Genomic DNA, 18,556 nt, shown 5'->3' on the forward strand with positions numbered 1-18,556 from the left:
TGATTGCCTAACCTTTCCCTACAATCTATCTTCCCATCTCTATACAAAAAGGATTATATTAGCTGGTCGCCAGGAGGGATTTAAAGATTACGTCATAAATGTCTCTTCAGCACTATGTGAGCTGCAGATGGAAAGTACTTTAGAAGTGCTAAGCATCGCTATGTAGGTGTATGTGCACATGCATGTCTGAAAGACTGAAAAACTCTCGTTTGCTTTTATCCATCTATTAAGTAAAAGCCTGAAACTGTTCCCATTGGGATCAATGGTAATCTGTTCACTGATTTAGTGGGAACTGAAATCAAAGCCTATTATCCTTTAAAAAGTAGTTGTTGTAATCTTTATTCCATATCTTTTTAACTGATGGAGATTAACTCATAAAAAACAAATACATAGTGTGAAGCTATGTAAAATGATGACTTTCTCAAAAATTATTCCGAGTTTGTACTAGCAATCGCTATAATCAGTTCTTAGCACTTTATTAACTATTCAAAGTAGTGTCGTAGAATGTGTGTTGTAGAATAGATAAGATGCAGAAATGCTGAAGACTATTGTTTTCCTTCCCATCAGCTACCAGATTAATGCCCGAACAGAACTGGCAGTACGCTACAATGACATCTCCCCACTGGAGAACCATCACTGTGCAGTGGCTTTCCAGATCATTGCCCAGCCAGAGTGCAATATTTTCTCCAGTGTCGACCAAGAACAATTTAAGCGGATACGACAGGTATGAGTGCTGGTCCAAAAGGCCGTGACATGCAAGTTGTTCTTTGAAATGTGTGCACAAATCTATCTATTGTAGAGCCCTGTCATTCCATCTAGATGCGTGAATTGAAAAGCTTGACTTAACGATGAGAGATTTCTGGACAGTTTCCATAGAAGCTTTAACGTGTTGGGTAACAGTGAGAAAAGTTTGACTATTAAACATATGACTTATATAGAGACTTACGAAAGAAATTTAGTTAGCTTGTGATCATAAACAGATTAAGTTGGTATATGTTAACAGCTTACCCTTGTTCTTTAAGAAGAATATTGTATTGCAGTTAAAAAGGCACTTCCAACTAGAGATTTCTAACCTCTGGAACCCATCTCTTTCTTTTGGCTAGAGCAGTGATGAATTTTGTCACATTGCAATCATTAACATGACAGCACATTACAATTCAATTCACACACAAATGGGCCAAATTCTGCTCTTTCAGCTTCACCAGTACAGCTCCTTTGCCTGTTAAATGAAAATTCTGAAAAATAAAATGGGGTACATTTTGGTTCTTATTTCTTAGTTTCATAGTTAGTAGGGTCGGAAGGGACCTGAGCAGATCATCAGGTCTGACCCCCTGCCATGGCAGAAAAGAGTACTGGAGTCAAACAACCCCGGCAAGGTGATTGTCTAGCCTTGTCTTAAAGACCCCCAGGGTAGGAGCCAGCACCACTTCTCTTGGAAGTTGGTTCCAGATCCTAGCCCCCCTGACCATGAAGTGGCGCCTCCTGATGTCTAGTCTGAATCTACCCTCTGCCAGCTTGTGACCATTATTTCTAGTCACTTCCTGGTAGTGCTTGGGGGGAACAGGGACTCCCCCAATGCCTGCTGCTCCCTGCTGACTAGTTTGTAACAGGCCACTAGATCCCCCCTCAGCCTTCTCTTGTGGAGGCTGAACAGGTTCAGGTCCCTTAGCCTCTCCTCATAGGGCCTGCCCTGCTGCCCCCTAATCATGTGAGTGGCCCTCCTCTGGACCCTCTCCATGTTGTCCACATCCCTCCTGAAGTGCGGCGCCCAGAATTGGACACGGTACTCCAGCTGCGGCCTGACCAGTGCTGCATAGAGGGGAAGGATCACCTCCTTGGACCTGCTTGAGATGCGTCTGTGGATGCATGACAAGGTGTGGCTGGCCTTCCTGACTGCATGCCCACACTGCTGGCGCATGTTCATCTTGGCTGGCACATGTTCATCTTGGCATCAATGATGACTCCAGGATCTTTTTCTGCCTCTGTGCTGACAAGAATGGAGTTCCCCAGCCTGTAGGTATGGTGCCGGTTGTTCCTCCCCAGGTGCAGCACCTTGCACTTGTCAATGTTGAATCCCATCCTATTCTCATCCGCCCATCTCTGTAATCTGTCTAGGTCTGACTGTAGCCTGTTCCTTCCTTCTAGCGTGCCCACATCCCCCACATCTTAGTGTCATCAGCAAATTTGAACAGGGTGCTTTTTACCCCCTCATCCAAGTCACTGATGAAGATGTTGAACAGTGCGGCCCAAGGACCGAGCCCTGGGGGACCCCACTGCCCACATCCCTCCAGGTCGAAAATGACCCATCTACCGCCACTCTCTGGGTGCGGCTCTCCAGCCACTTAGTGACCCAATTGACTGTGTAGGTGTCGACAACACAGTCCCCCAGTTTTTTTAATGAGAACGGGGTGAGAGACAGTGTCAAAGGCCTACCAAGTCCAGGAAGACTATGTCCACTGCTACCCCTGCATCTAAGGATTTGGTGACCTGGTCATAGAAGGCCACCAGGTTGGTCTGACAGGATCTACCTCTAATGAACCTGTGTTGGTTGCCCCTAAGCATAATCTCGCCTGCTGGCCCCTCGTGGACATGCGCCAGGATAATTCTCTCAAAAAGCTTACCCAGGATTGAGGTAAGACTAACTGGCCTATAGTTCCCCAGGTCTTCCTTCCTCCCTTTTTTTGAAGATGGGAACCACATTGGCCCTCTTCCAGTCCTCTGGCACCACACCAGAGCACCACAAGTGCTCGTAAAGCCATGCCAGGGTTCCCGCAATGACCTTAGCCAATTCCCTCAGTACTCTGGGGTGGAGATCGTCCGGACCAGCTGATTTAAATACATCCAGTCCCTCCAGAAGTTCCCTGACTAGATCCGCCCTGACCCTTGGCCTAGGTGCGCCTCCCCTGGGGCCTGAGGGTCAGGAAGGATCTAGTCAGGGAACGTCTGGAGGGACTGGATGCATTTAAATCAGCTGGTCCAGATGATCTCCACCCCAGAGTGCTGAGGGAATTATCTGAGGTCATTGCAGGACCCCTGGCACAGCTTTATCACTGTTTTCTGGTAGAGTCAATAGCAAAACCTGTATTAAATTCTATGGGACCAGGTTTGGAACCCACTATATAGAACAATACTTTTAATTTAGTTCTTTGATCAAGGGTATTTAGTTAATAAGCACAGAACAGGAAATGATAGAGATGTGAGGCTGGAAGGGGCCTCCTTAGGTCATCTAATCCAACTCCCTGTCTGAGGCAGGATCATCCCTGTCCAAACCATTAAATACAAATCCATAATCTAAATTCTTCATAAAACTACTGACACAACACAAAACTTAACACCCTAACCTACCACACATAAAGCAGGGGGACCACAGCAGCCAAAACCCTACTTCTATAAAAGGTAAGTAATATACACTCAAGAGATCCCAGGTAAAAGTCTATGCCCCTCACTACAGAAGGCGGCAAACCCCCCCCCTCCCAGTCTATACTGGTCTGACCATGGGGTAAAATTCCTTCCTGACCAAAAATGTGACAGTGGGTCTGATGCTGAGCAGAAGGGTAAAACCCTCTGGCCAGGAACCTCCAGCTTTATGTTGCAGCAGAAGCATTGGCACACCCCAGTCAAAATCCACAGCCTTGGCTGCTGCCAACACCTAATGCCTCTGAGGAAGGCTTAAAAACACCCTTAAACATGTAGGAGAAAAAGGGGGACAGGGCAACCAGCAAAGCCCAGAAGTAAGGAAATACCCATGCCAGAATATAGGCATAGCTATGCCTAGATCATCTCCGACCAGTTGCTGTCCAACCTTTTCTTGAACACCTCCAGTGTTGGAGAGTCCACAGCTTCCCTAGACAGTCTAGTCCACTGCCTCATTGTTCTAACAGTGAAGTTTTTTCCTGATATCCAGTCTAAACCTACTTCCAACATACAATAAAACACACATCATAGCCAATGTCCATATTATGTCACTGTGAATTCTGTATGTAAACGATCTAGTTCATAGAATTATAGAATTGGAAGGGATGTCCAGTAGTCACAAGAACTGACCACTTCTCTACCAGTTTGTCAGGAGGTCTCAAGAAAGTTCCTCTTCAAAGGTAATTTATTCATGAAGCAACTCTTTGCACAGAAAGAACTATACCTTGTATGAAATATTAAATGAATGTGCTATTGTCTCCTTTGATAGGGGATAATTACACTAATCCTGGCAACGGACATGGCAAGACATGCAGAAATACTGGACTCCTTCAAGGAAAAAATGGAGAAGTTTGATTACTCAAATGAGGAACATGTGACCTGTGTAAGGACCTTTTGTTGATTACCATCTGTCAGGAGCTAACATGGCTAGTAATACTAACATAACTAACTACTTCTTTCTGCTAATGGTGATAATATTACTCTACCAACTTATCTTTGGGCTTGACCCCCGCAATGCTAAATAGAACCAGTTTTCAGCAGAAAATCCAGGGTCCAAACAATTGACAATTTCTGTAGGAAAATGTTCATTTTGCTGCTAGGTTTTGAATTTCTAGAAAAGAACAATCTAAAAAGAAATAACTTGATTTGGAGCCACATTGCCATGGTTCAGTTCGTTGAAGTAAATGTTTTGAAGGAAGTTGTGTTCTCCTTTACAGTTAGTTGCACATTTGAATGATTTGTTCCGTCTGTCTGTCTTAGGCACTTTTGTAGGCTGTGGGGAAGTGCTGTTGACCCCACTGGGCAGATGAGGAATGAAGACCTAAAGAGAGACTAAACAGATTGTCCAAAATCACATAGGAGCCCTACAGCTGAACTGGATCTCATCCCTTCATTCCAGAATCACATCCCAACCCCTGAACAAGCCCTCCTTTTCCTTGAGGGTTGTAATGTGCTGTGAGGGACCATTTATTTGTTTGAAACCAATCATTTCCACCATTAACAAAAATGTAGAAAGATGTTATAGCTCTGTATAAAAGCAAAAGAAAGAAAAAGCTGAGAGCCCTCTAGGTAAAAAAGTTATGCTTTTTTTTTTGCATATGTTTAAGCCCCAGAGCAGCAGGGAACAAGTTTTTGCAGTGGTGGATCAAAACAATCCAGCTTGGGTCAGAGCTGAGCCAACCAATGCTTCCAAACTGGCCACTGCTGCTGCTTCTGTGTGGCTAGCCAGCAGGGAGAAGTGGCAGTGTTAGAACAACTGGGTTGGAAGCTTCATGGGCTGTACAATGGCTCCAAAGGCCAGATCTAGCCCACTGGCTCTATGTTACCAACACTTGTCCTGTACTCATTGGAGCAAGATATAATTATTCCTTCCGTCAGGATATACATTTTGCTTAGTTTTATCCTAGTCTGCATACACACGCTATATCTGGGGAACTATATCTGAGGAGCACGCTGCTATAATGACACAGCTGGACACATGATCATTACATTGTCATAGTGTGTTGCTACATCACTGTAGGGCAACGTGTAGATGTACCCACTGTCTTCTTCAGGATGGGGTGTGTGGCAGTAGTGGAAGATTATGTTCTCTTCTGAGAGAAGCGTATGGCATGTACAGACATTTGCTCTCTCAGAATAAACTCTTCTGGGAGTGATTCAACCCTGGTTGGTACTCTGGTTACTTTTCTCCTGGAGTGGCCATTTTCATTCTGGGAGAAAAAGCCTGAACATCTGTACATTTGTGATTTCTCCTGGGAGAGCAGCAACTCTCCCAGGAGAAAGTGAACATGAGAGGCCCTAGTCTCCACTGCATATCAGTCAGTTGTTCACTGTGTGTGTGATTGGGCCCATATAGTATATGCCATTGTAGAATACCTAAGCATTTTACAGTTATTCATAAATTAAGCCACACAAGCCCATCAAGGGGAAGGTAAGCACTATATTGATTTCACAGATAAGAAAACTGAAGCAGAGAGGGGTTAAATGGCTTGCCCAAGGCCACAATGGACTCTAGCGCAGAATCAGGAATTATAACCAGGTTACCTGAGCCTCAGTCCTATGCCTCAGCCATAAAATTTTCCTTCGTTCCTGCCAGCCTCTGTCAAAACAAAAGAAGCACAGCATGCAAAGAGACAAAGAAAAGTCTTGTGTTACCAGAATGTAAAAGTATTTGTCCTCTTCCAGTTGAAAATGGTGCTTATAAAATGCTGCGATATCTCCAATGAAGTACGCCCAATGGAAGTAGCAGAACCCTGGGTAGACTGCTTATTAGAGGAATATTTTATGCAGGTAAGAATGAGACAAAGATCCAGAAAGGCAATCATCAAAATTCCTCCTCCCTCCTGAAAACTATCTGGTACTTGAACTATCTATTAGCTATCTCCAGTTCCATATGGATGAAAGACTTCTTTTGTATAAGGTTACAGAGGGCCATCAGTGGAATAAGTTCAGAATAAAAGTGCCTGCAATGTATTGTGATTTGTAAAATGACAGTAACAACCAAGAAATGCCAATGTCATTAGATTCCAGGTTGTTGTCACTAATAGGGCTGCCTCCTGAGTTCATTTGGCATTGTTAATGGCTTTAGAGCTTTAGGGCAAGAACAGTGGCAGCAGAAGCCAATTCAATGGGCAGTATTCAATTAGCCAAGGTGGCACTCTATCTGTGATGATGATCTGAAATGTTTATGACCTAAATTGTGCATTTCCCTAGGAAAATAAGGCATTCCATTTATTCCCAGGATACCAGGTACTTGAATAATTGTGAAAAGTCAGGTTTTATGGTTGCATACCAATTGCTTCATGCTGGAATCCTCTCCCCCTCTGTGATGGATGCCTTTACCCTGTAATATAAACAAGCATTAAATATCTCAGCAGTCCCCTGCTTTCTCCTACACATACACTGCACTGTGCCTGCACACTGCAGCAGCTGGCATCACGCAAAACATAACTTCACAGTAATTGGGAGAACAAGATGCCAGAGTTTTCTAGTTCATTTCATTTTACGTTCTCTCTATGCTGGGAGAACCAGTTTGATAAAGAAACATGGAGGACTTCTCTGTTTTTCCTGATATGAAGAAAATCCACTGTGACAAACTGTCAGAGGCCTCTATAGATCATTGTCTCTGCAGAAATTATTTTGAAATAAAAAGTGTATCTATGTGCTTTACCATACTGTTAAACAATAGAATGTGCAGCCAATTCGATAAATGAGAACAAATGCAGACAAAGAGCTGGTATTTTTTGTGTATTTTATTCTCTTACTACACATTAGAAAACTACAGAAATAATGGGTCAGGTCTTCAAGTCTATCAATCAGTGTAAACAAGTGATTCTCAGCTAGGGTGCCATAAGTAGCCAGGGGTCTTGAAATCCTTTCAAGGGTGCTGCAGGGTATCGTGCAATGTTTACCCTGTTAAGTGTGCAAACATGATTCACAAGGTATAAACCCAGATATTTCAATTAGGAATCCAGTGTCAAACACATTCTGACCTATTAGGTGTTTCTGAGTTTTTAGCAACAGAAGAATTGCTCTAGTATTTTTCTATAATCAATAAACAAGTGAAAACTAAGAGCTGGCATTTCCCATGGGGTGCCTTGAGTTGCAAAGGGTTGAGAGCCACTGTGTAGATCCATTCAGCTAAGGATGTCAGACTCATTTTCTGTAAGCTCTTTCCAAAGTTGTAGGCACAGGTGGGCATCCTTCACTGAGTCTATATGTAGTTGAGGTTACTCAGTAACCTACAGTTAGCCAATCATGATAAAAAATGGTTTGTTGCTTCTACTTTGGTGCCTGAAAGGATCATTCTGAGGAGGAAGAACTCAAGGACCCCTCTTCTTTTCCGTGAAAATCTAGATACTGCTACATTTTGTATGTGTAAAAGTGATTTACACAAGAAGTCCCGTTCTTCATTTTCAGTGGGACTTGGACTTTTAAGAATCTCCACTTTTGGCCTTTTGTACATGCAGTGTTTGTGGAAAATAAGTAAATCCTCCACATAATAAAACTGTCATTAAAACAAAAGCAGTCAACATCTAATTGTATTTGTGCAGCAAATTGAAATGATACACAGGGTCCTTTTCCCTTGCTGTTATTAGATACACCAATGAGACATACTTACTAGAGCTGTGCAAAGCTTCAGCAGCTGATTCGATTCAGAGGAGATTCGGCCCAATTCGGCAGCCGAATCTCCAAATCCAGATTAAATTGGGAGACACATTAAAAGGTCCAAATTGATTCAGAAAACATTTGGCTCCAATTCGGAGATTCAGTTATACAGTAAACAGGCAGCAGTCCAAGGATGCTGAACACAGCTGCCTCCAGCTGGTAAGTCTGGTGGGGAGGGAAGGGGCGTTGAGGGGGCAGATCAATGCTCACACAGCAAGGGAGGGATTGGGGCTGGGGCTGGGACTGGGATTGGGACAAGCTGCCCAGCTGGGGTGGGAGGGTGCGGTACTTGGTGAGGGGGGTTCCTGCCACTGTGCACCACTGGTCTGGGAGGACGTGGGAGTGGGCATGTGTCCCCGGAACTGCACAGAGCAGGCTGGGCAAGGCTGGGAGGCTAGCCCCAGCCTCCCGCCACCAGGCTGTGCTCCACGGGGCAGGTGGAGCCGGGGCTGCGCTCTGGGCAGCTAGCCCCAGTCACAGCCTAGAACACAGCCCTGGCTCCACCAACCCTGCAGATTGCAGTGGAGCAGGGGCAATAAGGGGGCTGCAGCCACCCTAAAATTCCCCATAGCCCCTGCCACTGGCCTGCCCGATCTGGGTGCACACACCTACCCCCATGACCTGCTCCTGCTTGCCCAGCTGGGGCAAAGCCACAGCTTGTCCAGGAGGTGCAGGGAGGCTGGGCGAGCAGTGGGAGGGCATACCTCCTGCTCCCAGTGCCTTATGCCACCTGCCCAGAGCGCAGCCCAGCCCACCCCACACAGCTCTGGGGGCACTCGCCTGTTCCCATGCCCTCCTAGACTGGTGGCTAACAATGGTGGGAGCCCCCCATCCGAGTCCTGCACCACTCTGCCCTGGCTGGGCAGCTTGTCCCAGCCCCCATCCCTCCCTCACTGTGGGGGTGTTGATCTGCTCCCCTCCAACCATGCTCCTTCACTCCCTCTGCGCACCACAACAGATTTACCAGCTGGAGGCAGCTGTGTCCAGCACCCTCAAGGACCACTGCCTGTTTAGTCTAAGGCCGAATCTCCAAATTGGCATCAAATCTGCTAATCTGATTTGGCCAAATTGAATTGGACAGTGACTCGAATCACCGAATTGAATCACTGTCCCTCTGAATCAGCCAAATCTGAATCAAATACTTGCCAGTTTGCACAGGCCTAATACTTACAGACCATCAATACTGGTCAGCAGATAATTTGCATTGCTGCCTTCACATTCTCCTTTTCAATGATAATCTTTGCTAACTATTGAATATCTCACAGAGTGACCGAGAAAAATCAGAGGGACTTCCCGTGGCACCTTTCATGGACCGAGATAAAGTGACCAAGCCAACAGCACAGATTGGGTTCCTTAAGTTTGTTCTTATTCCAATGTTTGAAATAGTAACAAAGGTAAGTTATTAAAGTTCTGAGATGCTGGCTGCTGCCTACAACACCAACCTTAATTTTGATAAGTCTTTAGTCAGCCAGTGAAACAGGCCTGTATCTACTTTCACTCCAGCTCTAGCATTTATAAGTAAATATTTAAAAAAAGAAAAAAAAAGTGACCTCTTAACTTTTCTTGCCTTTGTTTAGCTTTTTCCAGAAGTTGAAGAAGTGATGCTCCAACCTCTTTGGGAATCCAGAGACCGCTATGAGGAATTAAAACAAATAGATGATGCTATGAAAGAGGTAATTTATATATCCTCCAGGTGGTTTTAAATGTCAAACAGGCAATTCAAGTACTTCTTTATTCTGATGATATCTATGGCCTTTGATATCTTTGGCCACCTTTTTTTTATATGCGATTGTAAAGCACCTGCCATGCCTATGGCACTATTGTCCTCATGCTCACAGAATGGTAAAAAGCAGTTATGAAGCTTAACCATAGAAAGGAAAGCATCAGAAACATTCAGTCCACACTGAAATATGACTTTAAAAACAACCTGCTAGAATACAAATAGAAGTCTTTGGAATTATACTAGGAATGACATTCATACATGTACATACCCACATACATACCACCAAGGTATCATTCATATTCTGGCCCAGATTAAACATGTTTATGGTATTTATGATATTTACAAGATCTTTCTCACTTTGGTAAAGCCAAATAGGATCATGATGATATCTGTCACTCAGCTTTCACATGTGCTGATTCTCACTCTCTCTGTGACCATATGTACTTTTGCTAGATCCTAGATCCCTTTCAGTCCCGGTTGAGTGGCAGAATCATGACTTCTTTGTCTTTAACTCAATTTCTTATCATGTCCCCACAGACTTCTTGGTATAGGGTTATATCCCTAGGGCTCAGACTATTCTCTCTTCTCCAGACTCAGCCGCTTCTTAGGTCACAGTTTAGTTTTCCTTTCTTGTCATCATAATGCCCAGCAGGAAGTGACGTCAAGTTTATTACATCCAGATCAAATAACTGTAAATAAAAACAACATTTATAGACCCAGAAAAGGAAAAAAAAACCCAGAAGGTACATTTCGATTGTAAATGGATGCCATCTGAATGTTATGACACAAGCACCGATAACAGCATGGCAGAGTATGGAAATGCTCTGTTATAGTGGAAAAGATCTTTTTTTGTCTTGCAATTTCATAGTTGGTAGGGTCGGAAGGGTCCTGAGCAGATCATCGAGTACGACCCCCTGCCATGGCAGGAAAGAGAACACCCAGCAAGGTGTTTGTCTAGCCTTGTCTTAAAGACCCCCCAGGGTAGGAGCCTGCACCACTTCTCTTGGAAGTTGGTTCCAGATCCTAGCCGACCTGACCGTGAAGCAGCGCCTCCTGATATCTAGCCTGAATCTACCCTCTGCCAGCTTGTGACCATTATTCCTGGTCACTCCTGGTAGTGCTCGGGGGGAACAGGGACTCCCCCAATGCCTGCTGATCCCCACTGACTAGTTTGTAACAGGCCACTAGATCCCCCCTCAGCCTTCTCTTGTGGAGGCTGAACAGAATCAGGTCCCATAGCCTCTCCTCGTAGGGCCTGCCCTGCTGCCCCCTCATCATGCGAGTAGCCCTCCTCTGGACCCTCTCCATGCTGTTGACATCCCTCTTGAAGTGCGGCGCCCAGAACTGGACGCAGTACTCCAGCTGCGGCCTGACCAGTGCCGCATAGAGGGGGAGGATCACCTCCTTGGACCTGCTCGAGATGCATCTGTGGATGCATGACAAGGTACAGTTGGCCTTCCTGACCCCGTCCCCACACTGCCGGCCCACATTCATCTCGGAGTCAATGATGACTCCAGGATCCTTTTCTGCCTCTGCACTGACAAGAAGGGAGTTCGCCAGCCTGCAGGTATGCTGCTGTTTCTTCCTCCCCAAGTGCAGCACCTTGCACTTGTCTGTGTTGAATCCCATCCTATTCTCATCCACCCACCCCTGTAACCTGTCTAGGTCTGATTGTAGCCTATTCCTTCCTTCTAGCATGCCCACATCCCCCCCACATCTTAGTGTTATCAGCAAATTTGAACAGGCTACTTTTTACCCCCTCGTCCAAGTCACTGATGAAGATGTTGAACAGTGCGGGTCCAAGGACCGAGCCCTGCGGAACCCCACTGCCCACATCCCTCCAGGTCGAAAATGACCCATTCACCACCACTCTCTGGGTACGGCCCTCCAGCCAGTTGGCGACCCATTTGACTGTGTAGGTGTCAACACTACAGTCCCCCAGTTTCTTAATGAGAACGGGGTAAGAGACAATGTCGAAGGCCTTTCGAAAGTCCAGAAAGACTATGTCCACTGCTACCCCTACATCTAAGGATTTGGTGACCTGGTCGTAGAAGGCCACCAGGTTGATTTGACAGGACCTGCCTCTAATGAACCCATGTTGGTTGCCCCTAAGCATAATCTCCCCTGCTGGCCCCTCATGGATATGCGCCAGGATAATTCTCTCAAAAAGCTTACCCAGGATTGAGGTAAGACTAACTGGCCTATAGTTCCCTGGGTCCTCCTTCTTCCCTTTTTTGAAGATGGGAACCACGTTGGCCCTCTTCCAGTCCCCTGGCACCACACCAGAGCACCACAAGTGCTCGTAAAGCCATGCCAGAGGTCCTACAGTGACCTTAGCTAATTCCCTCAGCACTCTGGGGTGGAGATCGTCCAGACCAGCTGACTTAAATACATCCAGTCCCTCCAGAAGTTCCCTGACTAGATCCTCCCTGACTCTTGGCCTAGGTGTGCCTCTCCTGGGGCCTGAGGGGGGCCCAGTAGGGAGGCTGATCTGGTCCCTGCTCAGGAAAATGGAGGCAAAGAAGTTGTTAAATAGGTTACCTTTGTCATCTGGTGTGACGACCACATTTCTAGTGCGTCTTGCAGGGGCCCACGTTACCTGGTACCTTCTTTTTGCCTCCTATGTATTTAAAAAAGGACTTCTTGTTGTCCTTGATCCGGGAAGCTAGTCCCAATTCCATCTCTGTCTTGGCCTTCCTGACTGCCCCCCTGCATCCCCGAGCGACCGCAGTATAGTCCTCCCTGGTGATGGCCCCTCCCTTCCATTGGGTGTACGCCTCCTTTTTAGCTAGGAGACATCCCCGGATGCTTTTGGTGAGCCATGGGGGCTTTTGCGCCCTCCTGCTCCCTTTGATCTGTCTTGGGATTACCTCCCTTTGGGCTTGGAGGATCGTCTCCTTAAGGAGCAACCACTTTTCTTGGACACCTGGCTCCCCTCCCCTCTGGGACCTCAGTGCTTCCTCGACTATTCTCCTTATCTCATTGAAGTCTGCCCTCTTGAAATCTAGGCCTTTGCCACCCTGCGCTGGATGGTGAATTCCAACAGGCAATGATCACTGTTGCCCAGGTGGTCGAGTACCTGCAGCCCCCTCACCAGGTCGTTGCCCGTGGCCAGCACCAGGTCCAACAAGGCGTCTTCCCTGGTGGGGCTGTGCACCTCCTGAGTTAGATGGAGGTCCTGCATTTGGGCCAGGAAGGCCTTTGACACGGTATCCCACCCCATACTGGTGAACAAGTTAAGGGGCTGTGACTTGGATGACTGCACAGTCCGGTGGGTGGAGAATTGGCTGGAGGGTCGCACCCAGAGAGTTGTGGTGGATGGGTCGGTTTCGACCTGGAAGAGTGTGGGCAGTGGGGTCCCGCAGGGCTCGGTGCTTGGACCGATACTCTTTAATGTCTTCATCAGCGACTTGGACGAGGGGGTGAAATGTACTCTGTCCAAGTTTGCAGATGACACTAAGCTATGGGGCGAAGTGGACATGCCGGAGGGCAGGGAGCAGCTGCAAGCAGACCTGGACAGGTTAGACAAGTGGGCAGAAAACAACAGAATGCAGTTCAACAAGGAGAAATGCAAAGTGCTGCATCTAGGGAGGAAAAATGTCCAGCACACCTACAGCCTAGGAAATGACCTGCTGGGTGGCACGGAAGTGGAAAGGGATCTTGGAGTCCTAGTGGACTCCAAGATGAACATGAGTCGGCAGTGTGACGAAACCATCAGAAAAGCCAATGGCACTTTATCGTGCATCAGCAGATGCATGACAAATAGGTCCAAGGAGGTGATACTTCCCCTCTATCGGGCGCTGGTCAGACTGCAGCTGGAGTACTGCGTGCAATTCTGGGCGCCGCACTTCAAGAAGGACGCGGATAACCTGGAGAGGGTCCAGAGAAGGGCCACTCGTATGGTTAAGGGCCTGCAGGCCAAGCCCTATGAGGAGAGATTAGAGAAACTGGACCTTTTCAGCCTCCGCAAGAGAAGGTTGAGAGGCGACCTGGTGGCTGCCTATAAGTTCGTCGGGGGCACAGAAGGGAATTGGTGAGTATTTATTCACCAAGGCGCCCCCGGGGGTTACAAGAAATAATGGCCACAAGCTAGAGGAGAGCAGATTTAGATTAGATATTAGGAGGAACTTCTTCACAGTTCGAGTGGCCAAGGTCTGGAACGGGCTCCCAAGGGAGGTGGTGCTCTCCCCTACCCTGGGGGTATTCAAGAGAAGGTTGGATGTGTATCTAGCTGGGGTAATGTAGGCCCAGCACTCTTTCCTGCTTATGCAGGGGGTCGGACTCAATGATCTATTGAGGTCCCTTCCGACCCTAGCATCTATGAATCTATCTATGAATCTATGAATCTATGTGACCGGTCAGACCTGGCTGACTGCTCTTCCCAGCAGATGTCTGGAAAGTTCAGGTCACCCATGATGACCACAACCTTTGACTTCGCTACCTCCATGAGCTGACTTAAGAATTCCCGGTCTAGCTCCTCCCCTTAGTTGGGAGGTCTGTAGTAGACCCCCACCGTTACGTCTCTTTCCCCTCGAGGGCCTTGTATTCTAACCCAGAGCACTTCAGTGTGCCTCTCCTCTGATTCTGTGCTACTTGGTGAGGATGTGTATTCTCACCCCCACCTTTCCTCCCTGTTCTGTCCCTCCTGTACAGCTATAGCCCTTGATCTTCACTGCCCAGTCATGCGTTGGGTCCCACCACGTTTCAGTGAGCCCCACTATGTCTGGGTTGGTGTCAGCTAGCAGGAGGGTAAGTTCCTCCTGCTTGTTTCCCATACTATGAGCATTTGTGTAGAGGCATTTGAGGCCTCCTGTGGATGTGTGCACTAGCCCCCTAATCTCAGCATTGCCCTGGCCCCTGTTGCTTACCTGTGTGTATGTTCCGCTCGTCAGTCTAGGCTGGGCTGTACTTGTGAGTGCTGCTTGGTTTAGTGGTCCAAGACTTCCTCCTCCCTCGTCTTCCCCTTCCCCCAACGAGCCTAGTTTAAAGCCCACAGAGGAGACCCGCCAACCTAGAAGAGAAGACACGTTTACCTTTAGGAGAAAGGTGAGCCCATCCCATCCAAGCATGTCTCTCATCATGATGTGTGGGTCGTTGTCAAGGAAGCCAAAGCCCACCTCAAGACACCATTCCCAAAGCCTCCAGTTGGTCTCTGCAATGCACGTCTCATGCCATCTTCCACATCCGCTCATTGGTAGGACAGAAGAAAATATCACCTGTGCACCTATCTCCTTCAGCATGCCCCCCAGAGTGTGGTAGTCTGCCATCAGTTCTTCTCACAGTGTGCTAGATTAGTGTCACTCATGAAAATCTCTCCCTGTTCTCTGGAGTTTTTTTCCCGTTTCCACTCTGATTTCAAGGAACTTTCAGTTTGTTTTCAATTCTGGCACAGTAGCAAAGAGTGTATCTATCCTCAAACACTATTGTTTGATTCAGTATCCAGTAGTACAATGCAATAAAGAGAGCACTGCATTGATGCAGCTTAGCTAGGTTTGAAATAAAAAATTACCTTCATTCGTACATTTCTTACCCCATATGACATCTCTGCTCTGCTGCAGATTTAGCAGTATAGCTACATTGGTATAGTATCTCCCACTGTAAGCAAACCAGTACTCAGTGGAAACAGCAGGCAGATCCTATAATCGTTCTTAGCTAGCCTGACCGTCTCTTTGACAGAACATTTAATTGCCAAGCATATTGAAATTTGTTTTCAGGCAAGTGAATCACTGAAGAACAAAACATACTGATATAAGCATGTATGTACACACTAAATTTCATGCATGTGAATAGCTCCAGTGACTTTGGTGAGACCCACTAAACTTCATGTATCTGAGGCACAGATAAAGCCCCCCCAGAGTTCATCTAGCTCATATCATTTAAATCACACCACCTGCACACTGTCCATCACACTGTTTGCTAAAGGAAAGTAAGAAAGTGTTTTCCTGAGGAAAATTGATATGCATGGTCACCTGGGAGGTCTCCTTTACAAGGAGCTGGTCTCTTGATGGTGATGGTAATGATTACAGTATTTGCAGTAGTATCCATTGTGTGCTAGGCAGTTTTTACATACTTAGGAAGGGCGGTCCTAGCTCCAGCAGTGCACATGTTAAGACTGATAAACCATGAAGTCATGGAGCATAGGTCTTGAGTGTGATGCTTTGTAAAGGAGAAGAGAGTCTTGGAAGAACTCCGCAGCAGCATAGAACCTTCCTTAGAGAAAACAGAAAAGAAAGCAAAGGCAGGAATGAAAGCAGGTTGGCACTTCTTCGAGTTTCAAGCTAAGGTAAATTTTTTACTTCTGATTTATAGCACTGTCAAAAACATTGTTTCTATGGAAACTGCTAGAGCCTTAATTGCAGTATATTGGCACAAGGAGTGCTACTACAATGGAAACTCTGTGAAGTCAGAAATACCGTCAAACAATCGCAGGTAGCTAACTATTGCAGACATTAACTCAGAGGATAATGAGAAGTACTGAGCTGCTCTAAGCCAAGGTACTTACTATAACTGTTAGAATTACCAAGGTAATGCATATTATTTCATTAGAGCTTTAGTGGACACTGCATTTGAGAGATTAGGGATCAGCTAGCCACAGCAGCATCAGTCTATCTTATAGTGGAGTCATTAACTGTGATGAAATGCACGTGTAGATGGTGACTGTGAGCCTAAATCATGCCCAGTCAGGCCAGGCAGCAAGGAGCCAGACTCCTGCCTGCTACCTAGCCAGTAGCCACACAGCTCCATACTTCTGGCACTCTACCTACACGCCCCCCACTCCTCACACACACACCCCCAAACACCCAGCCTGGGCCTGCTCTGCCCTGGCTCGAATTGGTAGTGTCCCAGGTGCAGGTGTAGACACTGTGCCTGGGAGCAGTGTATACTGCATCTCAAACAACTCTGGAGTTTATCGCATTGCATTAATTGCATATATAGATGTACCCAGTGATGTTTATTCTGCCTTTCTCTGTATTTTAGATGCAGAAGAAGAAGAGTGGAAGTATGACAGTTGGAAGCACAGAGAAGTGAAAGGAAAAGTATCCTGAGCACAATATATGTCACAAGATGATTTTGGTTTAAAACACTATTTAAAAAGAAGACACAATCCATCAAATATACCATGTACATAATGGGTTGCGACTCCATTGACTTCAGCAGACCATCTTCTTCTTGTGCCCAAGGAAAATAAGACTCAAGATCCTTAGGAGCAAGATGAAGTTTGATTAATCATCCTTTTTGAGAAAAACATTCACAGAAGACCAAACCCTGTCATTCAGATTAATGCAGTACATGTGTGCAGATGGCAGTCTGAGCACTATAGCTTACTCTAACAAGTCCTTGTCTCCTAAAAGAAGAGGGGCAGTGGCTATGGCAACAAAACCTTTGTTTGCCTAATGATGTTCCAGAGATTAGAACCAGCCATTATATGTATCTATATCATCCTCTGAATTTTATGGTCTTTACTTTAGATTTAGAACCTAATTTAATTGATCTGAATTTTCCTTTCTGTGCCAGAACTGTGCAGCTAAGTATCATGGAACCCTTCGGTATATGGCAATGGTGACAGAAAAACTGAGGCCACCACAAGAGCATATTTTTATCCTCATGGATGCAAAACAATGAACTTCTGGAGATGTACAGAATTTTTATTTTTAAATGTATCTTCTGAATAATATATTCTTATACAGAAATGAGTTCTGGAATTATTTCTTTTTGTAGAGATGTACACAAAGAACTACTATTGTTCGTAAAGGAATATATGTGGTAGGAAAAAGCTGGAGAACAGAGGTTGGATTTTTTTTTAGAAGGAATCAATTCAGAAATATTTTTGTGTGAAGTGTGTAGCAAAACGATGTCTACTTAAGATGCCTGTGGGTGTTGTTGACAGCTATTTGAATTGGGCCAATTCTACAAAACTCATTGCCAAAACTCATTGATTTCGATGTTAAAGATAACACTTAAGCCAATCTAAACCTATCCACCAAGTTGAGTGGGAAGGGCCAGTTCTCAGCTGTTTACATCTCACTAAAGCTTGTTCCCTTGTTAACTCAAAGGCCTGTTTGCCTTTAATAGCAGCCCTAAAATTGACAGGACCTAGTCAGCTTCAGGTCTGCAAATAGCACAGCACTGACACCAGCTAAGATGTACTGAAGGAATAACTCTGTTGTCTCTGACCAGCAGTCTGACTGCCAAATGAGCCTATTATGTGTAACTTATAATTTAAGAAAAATGCTTTATTAACCAATTATGGCTATGTAAATATTAGGAGCTATGTGCTGCCCTTGCAGATGTCCTGAGGACCAGCTTGTGATGGATGCAAGGAGGTAAGAAACCTCTATTTCTTGTGCTCTCTGATCACGGCCCAGTTACAGTCTTTGTCTGTAAGTGCTTGAGTGCAAGAACTGCTTCCTGCTAACACCTTCTAAGGCACATCTCACCATACTTGGTTCAAATGACTCTATACTGTGGCTGGCCAGCACAGAGTCACTTGTATAGATTATATCTATGGATATAAACAGGTCTGCCTGTATGAGAGCTGCTGTCTTTGCCCAACATACAAGGGGCTAAATCAAGGACCTCTAGGGCAGAAACCCTGTGTGGCTACCATAGCTTGGAGCACTAGCACTTCCTCTCCTCTAAGGATTGACATAAAGATGGACATGTGACATCCACTCGCCAATGGGTTAAGTCAGCACACAAGGAATTTCATAAAGGGTATAGCTAGGGGCCGCAGTAGAATCCTGAATGGGC

At 45.9% G+C, this 18,556-nt stretch overlaps 1 protein-coding gene across 1 annotated transcript in view; it reads left to right on the forward strand.

Moving 5' to 3' along the window:
• The window catches only part of PDE9A (phosphodiesterase 9A), a 60,035-nt gene extending 42,563 nt beyond the window's left edge, over nt 1–17,472 (forward strand). The window contains exons 10-15 of the mRNA XM_090031641.1: nt 568–724; nt 4,184–4,297; nt 6,100–6,204; nt 9,348–9,476; nt 9,660–9,755; nt 16,784–17,472. Of these exons, the coding sequence (XP_089887767.1) occupies nt 568–724; nt 4,184–4,297; nt 6,100–6,204; nt 9,348–9,476; nt 9,660–9,755; nt 16,784–16,834 (652 nt within the window). The 3' untranslated portion in view covers nt 16,835–17,472. The remainder of the gene's footprint in view (nt 1–567; nt 725–4,183; nt 4,298–6,099; nt 6,205–9,347; nt 9,477–9,659; nt 9,756–16,783) is intronic.
• The last annotated feature ends 1,084 nt before the right edge of the window (nt 17,473–18,556 follow it).

The sequence above is a fragment of the Crocodylus siamensis genome, chromosome 1 (genome assembly GCF_052110815.1).
Source record: "Crocodylus siamensis isolate JL-2025a chromosome 1, ASM5211081v1, whole genome shotgun sequence".
Taxonomy (NCBI): Eukaryota; Metazoa; Chordata; order Crocodylia; family Crocodylidae; genus Crocodylus; species Crocodylus siamensis.